The sequence below is a fragment of the Arvicanthis niloticus genome, chromosome 26, assembly GCF_011762505.2.
Source record: "Arvicanthis niloticus isolate mArvNil1 chromosome 26, mArvNil1.pat.X, whole genome shotgun sequence".
NCBI lineage: Eukaryota > Metazoa > Chordata > Mammalia > Rodentia > Muridae > Arvicanthis > Arvicanthis niloticus.
This window is the reverse complement of record NC_133434.1, coordinates 8,286,248-8,295,451: the sequence shown is the minus strand read 5'-3', so window position 1 is coordinate 8,295,451 and position 9,204 is coordinate 8,286,248. Positions and strand designations below refer to the sequence as shown.

Sequence of the window (9,204 nt, the reverse complement as noted above, 5' to 3'; positions counted from 1 at the left end):
GATTCCTTATAATTATCAAGGACAAGAGACGATGGAAGGGACACATGGAACCTTAAAACAATATCTTCATAAAATAAGAAAGAAGGAGATATATCCCAGTACACACACAGACACACACACACACACACACACACACACACACACACACACACACACAAAGAATTCTTGTTCTTACTTCCACTATGTTTTAAAGGCTTGTGCACAATATGTTCAATACTGTTTTGCTGTGTCTCATCTACTGTAGTTTTTTAGGGGGGAATGAAGGGTGAGTTAAGAGCTATGTTACCACTCAAAATATTACTCTATGTTTTTAATATAGGTCCACACACTTAGAAAAGACTAGTCATTATAGTTTGCATAGTTTATTCTTAGATAAAATAGTTTTGGATACCACGATGTCTGAAATCCTTAGAAATATATTTCATTAAAAGGCTAATTACATCGGATATTGAGATAATGCATTTACTCTCTGTTATATGATACATATGTTTTGCATAAAAGTAACATGGTTCTACATGTATAAAACAGAATCACTTACAAAAAGGCTTTGGGAGTTTGACAAAGTGACTAGTGTGATACATGCTATGATAAGTAGATGGGGTCTCTGGATCCCAGACAGAAGCTCTTCCTCATAAGTCCATTGGCTAAAACTGCCCTGCCCTTGGAAACCTTACAAATAAACAGTGATAGTAGTAATCTCATATCTTATGGTGGCTATACTTATCCGTCTGAACTGTTTGCTAGCCCTCTAAACAAAAATTCTAGAAAGAAAAATTCAGTTGTGCTCACAAAAAATTTTTTTTTCTAGGAACTTATTTAGAGCCACTTTGACATCCTTATTTCTCAGGCTGTAGATCAAGGGGTTCAGCATGGGCACCACAATGGTATAAAACACAGAAGACACTTTCCCTTGGTCCATGGAGCTGACTGATGATGGCTGCAGGTACATGAATGCAAGGGAACCAAAGAAGACAGCAACAGCTGATATGTGTGAACTGCAGGTACTGAAGGCTTTGAACCTGCCTTCAGTGGATTTAATCCGGAGGATGCTGGCAATGATGAAGATGTAAGAGCTTAGAATAGTCAGAGTTGGAATAAAGATGTTAAAAACACTGGAGCCTAAAGCTACTATGTTATTAAAAGTAGTATCAGAACAAGAGAGTTCTAGTAGTGGCAAAAGATCACAGAAGTAATGATTTATTACATTTGCTTTACAGAAATGCACTTTTAGTGTGCACACTATGTGAGTTGTGGCACAAATCAAAGCTATACTATATACTCCAAATATCATCCAGGAACAGGCTTGATAGGGCATCACAGCATTGTAGAGCAAGGGGTTACAGATGGCAACATAGCGGTCATATGCCATTACAGCTAACATGTGACACTCTGCAATAGCAAAAATAACAAAAAAGTAGAGCTGTGTGATGCATTCAGGATAGGATATGATGTTCTTCACTGTGAAAAAGTTCACCAGCATTTTGGGGGTAATGACAGTGGACTGGCAGAGGTCAATGAAGGACAGACTACTGAGGAAATAATACATGGGTGTGTGCAGTAGAGAACTGAATAGTATCATGGTGATCATGCCCAGATTCCCCACCACTGTGACCACATAGATTCCTAGGAAGAGGAGGAAGAGGGGCATCTGCAGCTCAGGTTTGTCTGTTAACCCAGCGAGGATGAACTCAGCCACCCCAGAAAGATTTCCTTGTAACATTTTCTTCTTTGAGTTCTATGTAGAAGGAGGTGGAAAAAAATGAGATCAATACCTATTATCTTACCACAGAGTTAAACAGGACTCTGTAGGCTTATATTTTTCTAAACCCCCTTTATTTAGTGTTCTTGAATGCTTCAATCTCCCTTCTAGCATACCAATCAGACGTAATGGAGAAAGGTTACTAGGTTTTTCTGTTTTTGGACCTGTTTAAAAGTAGTTCTTCGTGGTGATTCTATGCTTCATTGTCAGTATACCTGTAGCCCAGTCGAATAGCAAATATCCTACATGAATCAGTACCAGGGTTCAATTCAACAGAAACTTCAAACCTCTGCTTAATCTACATGTGTCAGTAGTATGAACTAGCCAGAATCAGCCATGTTTCGCTCTACAAGGTGAAGATCATCAAAGACCAGTGAAGCTTTGCACAGCCAGCACAGACCAGGAAAGTGTTTGATGACCAATGAAGACCAGCCTAGCATTGCATAGTTTAGCAATGCAAGAGCGACCTTTCACTGTCTGTGAGGTTCTACTTACATATTTTCTAATCAACACACACACTTTCATGTGTCTGTTTTCAGCAAAACAGTACATGCCTGTTCCCAAGACAGCTTCCAGAAAAATATCACATGACACCCTGAGTTCTTAAAGAAACCAGAAATTTTCACTTCAGAACTCAAGCTTGAATTTTGCTGGCATCTTCAATTTTAACTATGTAAGACATTAGACTTATCAACACCTGGCTCTTATAGATGAAGAGAAGATACATCTGTCCTTGAATATATACTTCTTGACTTATTTGTCATTCCCCCAGTAATGCTACCAAAAAACCCAACATTTTTTTTCTGTTACAGTAAGACCAGCATCTACACAAATAAAAATGACCACCACACACACACACACACACACACACACACACACACACACACACACCCCTCGTGATACTTAATGGTCATAACTTAAAGCCTTTCTCCATAAGGTAATGAACAGTATAAGGTGTACTTTAATTAACATTATAGCAGAGCTTTAAGTTGTGGCAATTAGGTGAGAACCTGAAATCAAAAGCCATAATATGCCAGGAGATATCAGAAAATTGTCAATCTGTAAATAAGTTACATATATAAATCATTGAAATCATGTGTGTCATAATAATTAGGTGTAAGACGAATGCTTTTCCAACAAATGGCAATTAGATGAAGTTACATACAGTTATTACAGGTCCAAGAGATTTCAATACTTGGGACAAAGCTACTAGAATACAAAACACAGTGACATAAAAAGTCATACAGAAGAGTCTGGAGTAGCACTGCTTACAACATGCAGCAGAGGACTGAAGGATCTCACTCTTCACACTTGTTTTCTTCTGACTCTCCAGCTGGCTCTCTCCTATACCGAAAAGTGCCTTCCCATTCTGGACCAACTCTGTACTTTTCTGGAAAAGCTTAAGAATGTTTAGAGATTGGCATTGTTAATTTAAAGTCAAACTCAGAAGTGGTAGTGCTAGTTTCTATGAAATATGTTTTATTTATTTTAGCAAATTTAGAATTGTCTCTATTAAAGATAAGGATGGCTGCCTGAACATGAGCTGAAGAAGGAAAACAACAATGGACATGGAAAAGTGGACGAGGAAAGACCGTGAGGCTTCAGCTCTACCCAAAGGACCATGAGGGGTAACTGAGGAATGCTGAGAGTGGGAGGAATAGTTTTCCCTAGGGAAGAGCACACCACTTGATATAATGATGCATTTGTATTTTAAAAGGAAATAATCACAAATTGTATAATATAAAATGATTATAATACATAAATTTATTATAGTTGTAAAATATAAGTGTAAACTTATAAATTGATAAATTATAATATCTAAAAATAAAAGATATAAAAAGATAATGAGCATCATGTTCATACAGTTATTCTCTGACTCCTGAATTTCATGTGTTGGAAATTTATTCCCCCAAATAGAACATACCCAACACCAAATGGTCCTCCTAAAAACACACATACAAGTAACATTATACAGCCTGGTCATGTTGTGTTTGGCAATATAAATTTATATAGATATAAATAATGCAGCAATCAGCAAAAAAGAAGCCGTGGATTTGAGATAGGGCAAGGAGGTGTGTATTGGAGGACTTGGGAGGAGGAAGAGGAGAAACAACATAACTAGAATATAATGTCAGAAAATCAAAGAAGCAAGAGAAAAGATAATGATGTCTATCTTGATATAGTTGTTCTTTGTCTTAGAGAATTCATATGTTAGAAATTTACTTATCAATAAAAACTTGTTGAGATCTGGGAATTTTAAAGGACAACAGTTAACAGGTTCATTAATTAGTAGAGCCATGTGAACGAGTTCACTATCAGATCTAGTTTGTTTTTCTGTTGGTGTGATAAAATACTCTGACAGATGGCAGCTTGGAGAAGAAAGGGTCTATCTTAGCTTATGTTTTATTAGGTCATAGTCCCCCATCGAGCGAAGTTAGAGCTGCAACTGAAGGAGAAACTGAGGAAAAACTATGGAAAAATGCTGTGTATAGATTGTGTACTGAGAAATGTTCAGTTAGCTATCTTTCTGTTCAGGGCTGGAGGGCTGGGCCTTCAAGCAAACAATCTCTCATAGACCTTGCCACAGGTGAATTTTTCCAAGGTTAATTTTCCAACTCAACTAAGTTTCATTCTTTCCAGGTGACTCTAGATAATGTGGTATTGATAATAAAAATTAACTAGACCCTCTATCCTGTGTAATCAGAACACACTAATCACTGTTAAATCATAACCTTTCTTTTCTTTGTCTCCAAAATTGGGTAATATCCCAATATTTAATATTTATCTAAAATTTAAATTTCCCCAGTTTAAAAATTTTTTTTCATGTTTTTAAAGTCCGAGGTCTTTCTAATGTACAAAGTTTCCTAACTACAGGCCTCTGAAAAATTCAAAACTAACAAATATATTTTATATTAAAGTTAAAGAAGTAGGGCATAGCAACAATTACATTTAAGCAAACACACATTCTAATGAATATAAACCTTCTGGCTCAGTGGTCAACATCTGGAACCCATCATGCTTTCTAGGGCAACAAAAGCTTCAGTCATCTCATCTCTTCAGCTCTGCATCCACAGAACACACAGCTTTGAGGGAAATCAGTCCAGGAACTCAAGAAAGAACTAAAGGAGCCCTATTAAATCGATTGTTTCAGCATTCTCTGCTTTTTTTTTTTTTTAAATCTCGGTCTATTAATTTATTTTAAAATGACTTATTTTGGACTGGAGAGATGACTCAGTGGTTAAGAACACTGACTGCTTTTCAGATCCCAGCAATCAAATGGTAGCTCATGACCATCTGTAATGGGAAAAGATACCCTCTTCTAGTTTACTCGCATACATAAGATAAATACATCTACAAAACTCTTTCAATTTTTTGAGATTATAGTATAATTACATTATTTTCTCTTTCCCATTCCTCCCTTTAAGTTCCTCAATATAATCTTCCTTACTCTTTTTGAAATTTCAGGCTTTCTTTTACAGTAATTGTTACAAACACACACAATACAGAAATATACATATATTTATAAATATATATATGTATATATTCACATATATCATAATTGTTGGCCTCCATTTTATTAAATTAGAGATGAACATGTTATAAGTAAAATACCAAAATGTAAGGGAAATTTTTTCATTAAGTTTTGAGTACATAATACTATGTGATAAAATTTAGTTACTTTACTATGTGATACTATGTGATAAAATTTAGATACTTTACTATGTGATACTATGTGATAAAATTTAGATACTTTACTATGTGATACTATGTGATAAAATTTAGATACTTTATAGCGTTTTATAGCTCAGTTCTTCTGTCATTACTGTGGATGTATATCCACTTAACAAGTCCACCTTTTCTCTTTCAGCCACTGTACTCTGTAAATCATTATCACATTCTCTATATACGAGTTTGACAATCATAGTTACCTTATACAAATAGAACCACTTAATAATATTTTATTTTGTGACTGGCTTGTTTCACATAACATAGTATCTTCCATGTTTATTCACAGTTTTTAAAACTGAAAGAATTTGGTGATGACTGAGAACCATTGTGAACCAAGTAAAGTGTATCCAGAAGTTTGGTTTTAGTATTATTATCTGATAGATTATAAAATTAATATTTATGTTAGCATACACAACTATGCTTGGTCACTGACTCAAAATATTTCCCTCATCTTCTTTTGTTCTTAGTTGTTCTTCATTCATACTGACTGGTCCCTTGGTTATCATGATAGTTTTTACTAAACCTGCTGAATTTATCTTGTACAGTTGATGAGTATGCTTTGTAAATAAAGATAAAAACCAATAATGTATAGTTATATATGCTTAAGGAATATGTAAGACTATTCAGCTATTGAGTATTCTTGACTAATTCCTAAAATTTTCTATTTTAGTTGCCATAAAATATATTACACATATACATACCATATCTTATGCAGTTATGCAAATTATGAAATTTGCAGACAATCATCATAAATACTTTCCTGATTATAATTATTCAAGCAATATTGTTTGTTTGTGAATATGGACTGATGAAAATTTATTAACAATAAGCATATGCTATAGACATAAAGCATTGAGAGATACATGATAGAAAGACCCTGCTCCTTATAAGCTATAAGGAGAGAGAAAGGTAATGTATGAGATGCATATTAAGATGGAGCAGGTCTACAGGAGCACAGATGTTATGGTGTTTAGTTTAGAACTGGTGTTCATGAGATGAGGGAAGTATTTTTATTCAGTTACCACTAACTCTAGCATTCTGTATATGACACATTTCACTACCAATTTTCCTAGCAAGCATCCTGCCCTATGTATAGAAATATGTCCGATAAAAAGAGTTACTTTGATAGAGTAAATTTAAAGGTTTAAATCCTCTTATTTCGGGGATGAAATATGACTGTGGAAGAATAAAAAGAAGTAAGCTATGTTTGTACAATATTAATAATTTTGGATTGCAAAACACCAAGACATACTAAAACTTTCAAATTGTTTTTTAAAAGAAATAATGAAAAATGAGGATATAGAAATTCCTCATGTTTCTATACTATAATTTTATATTTTAAATATTGCAGCTCATTATACCATTTATACACTAAAGTTATTTGTAAGAAATATAGATTTATTTGAGAGTAACTTACAACTACTAGCTATATGAATTGTAATAAAAGTTTCTTTTTTTATAATATGGGTTGCTTTTAAAATATCACCTTAGTGGAAAGAGCTACAGCCACTGAAATATATTGCGAAATAATAAAATTCTATCCAAGATTAAAAATTCCTGGGGGGAAATTTGGTTCTCAAATATGAGTGATATTTTCAGATATCAGTAGAAAATTCCTATCATATCTGAAAAGTAGAGTTCATGAAGGTCATCTGACAGATGCCCCTCACCTTACCTCTGTGTGGAGAATTCCATCCCAGTTCTAGATCAAGTGCTTTTACATGAAATACCTCTTGATGTTGCTGGTGCAAGTAACTCAAAATATAATCTTCTAGCTTACTTTTGTTTGTAGAATAAGAGCAGAAATCTGACTAGTTTACACTTGTATTATAAATCCAATGTCATGATTCCCCTCAAGTCTTCCAGAGGGACTTATTAAAATGATGTTATTTTCACAAAGACTTTTGAGAGGCATCTGGAACATGTATAGAAGAAAACGCCCTGAGAATTTCCTTCCAATGGGGATGAGATGCTCAGAGGAAACAAAAATTAAGGTTTCTTGTATTATGTGTTGCTTAATACTTTCAATTTGCCTCCCTTGTGTATATTCCTTGTGTCTGGAAATAGCTTCAATTACTGCATTTGGGGCCAGAAACTGAAGTCAGATGGTATGGTGAAAGATGACTTCATGATACCTTCCCATCTGAAAATAATCTCTGAAATATATGAGGCCATTTTTTCACTGCTGCTCCTTTTAATTAATGTTTGAGAAAATGTTTTATAATCATTATCAAAGTTGTCTCTTATATGTCCCTTTATTATTTCAAGAGTAATACAAGCTTCATAGAAGGGGCAGAAGATGAACATCTTGACCTTAGTAAATTTGGCAATAAGCAGAGATTAAAGAAATATAGACAGAATAAATATTGCAATTGCTTTATTTTTATTGGTCATTTAATTTATTTACATTTCAAATGTTATTCCCCTTCCCAGTTAACAACCCATCCCCTCCCCCAACCCCCTACTTCTATGAGTGTGCTTCTTTTCCCAACCACCCAGTCCTACCTCAGTGACCTAACAGTCTCCTACACTGAGTCATAGAACCTCCACAGGACCAAGGGATCCCCTCCCATTTGATGTCAGATAAGGCCATCTTCTGCTACATATGCACCTGGATCCATGGGTCCCTTCATGTGTACTCTTTGGTTAATGGTTGTATCCTTGGGAGCTTTGGTGTTTCTGGTTGGTTGATATTGTTCTTCCTGTGGTGTTGCTAATCCCTTCAGCTTTTTCAGTCCTTCCCCTAATTCTTCCAATGTGGTCCCCATGCTCAGTCAGATGGTTGGGTGTGTGCATCTGCATCTGTATTGGTCAGGCTCTGGCACAGCCTAACAAGAGACAGCTATACCTGGCTCTTGTCAGTAAGTGCTTCTTGGCATCAGCAATAGTGTCTGGGTTTGGTGTCTGCAGATGGGATGGATCCCAAGGTGGTACAGTCTCCGGATGGCCTTTCCTTCTGTCTTTGCTCCACTCTTTGTCCTTGCATTTCCTTTGACCAGAGCAATTCTGGATTGATATTTTTGAGATGGGTGGGTGTCCTCATCCCTCAGCTGGGGCTTACCTATCCACTGGATATGGTTTCTACAGGTTCTCTCTCCTCTTTGCTGGGTGTTTCTGGTAATATCTGCCCTGTTGTGTCCTGGGAAGCTCTTGGATACCTGGCATCTGGGACTTTCTAGTGGCTACTCCCAGCTCCCCACCCCGACTGTTACATAATTTCCTGACCCTCTGTATATCTCCCCTGTCTCCTCCCACACCTTTTTTCCACCTTCCCCTCTTCCTCTCAGATCTGGCAAGGATGTAGAGAAAGAGGAGCACTCCTCCATTGCTGGTGGGATTGCAAGTTGGTACAATCACTCTGGAAATCAGTCTGGTGGCTCCTCAGAAAACTGGACATAGTACTACCTGAGAACTCAGCTGTATCACTTCTGGGCATATAACCAAAAGATGATCCAATATATAATAAGGACACATCCTCCACTATGTTTATAGCAGCCTTATTTATAATAGCCAGAAGCTGGAAACAACTCAGATGTCCCTCAACTGAGGAATGGATACAGAAAATGTGGTACATTTACACAGTGGAGTACTACTCAAGTATTAAAAAAAACAACTTCATGAAATTTGCAGGCAAGTGGATGGAACTAGAAAATATCATCCTGAGTGAAGTAACGTAGTCACAAAAGAACACACATGGTATGTACTCACTGATAAGT

At 35.9% G+C, this 9,204-nt stretch overlaps 1 protein-coding gene across 1 annotated transcript; it reads right to left on the bottom strand.

Moving 5' to 3' along the window:
• Window positions 1-346: 346 nt before the first annotated feature.
• Window positions 347-7,293, bottom strand: LOC143439029 (olfactory receptor 8G50-like). Its single transcript, XM_076924752.1, has 2 exons — window positions 7,164-7,293; window positions 347-3,158 (listed from the first exon to the last, which is right to left on the bottom strand). The coding sequence occupies exon 2, from the start codon at window positions 1,718-1,720 to the stop codon at window positions 776-778; it is 945 nt and encodes a 314-aa protein (XP_076780867.1). The 5' UTR covers window positions 1,721-3,158; window positions 7,164-7,293; the 3' UTR covers window positions 347-775.
• Window positions 7,294-9,204: the final 1,911 nt, after the last annotated feature.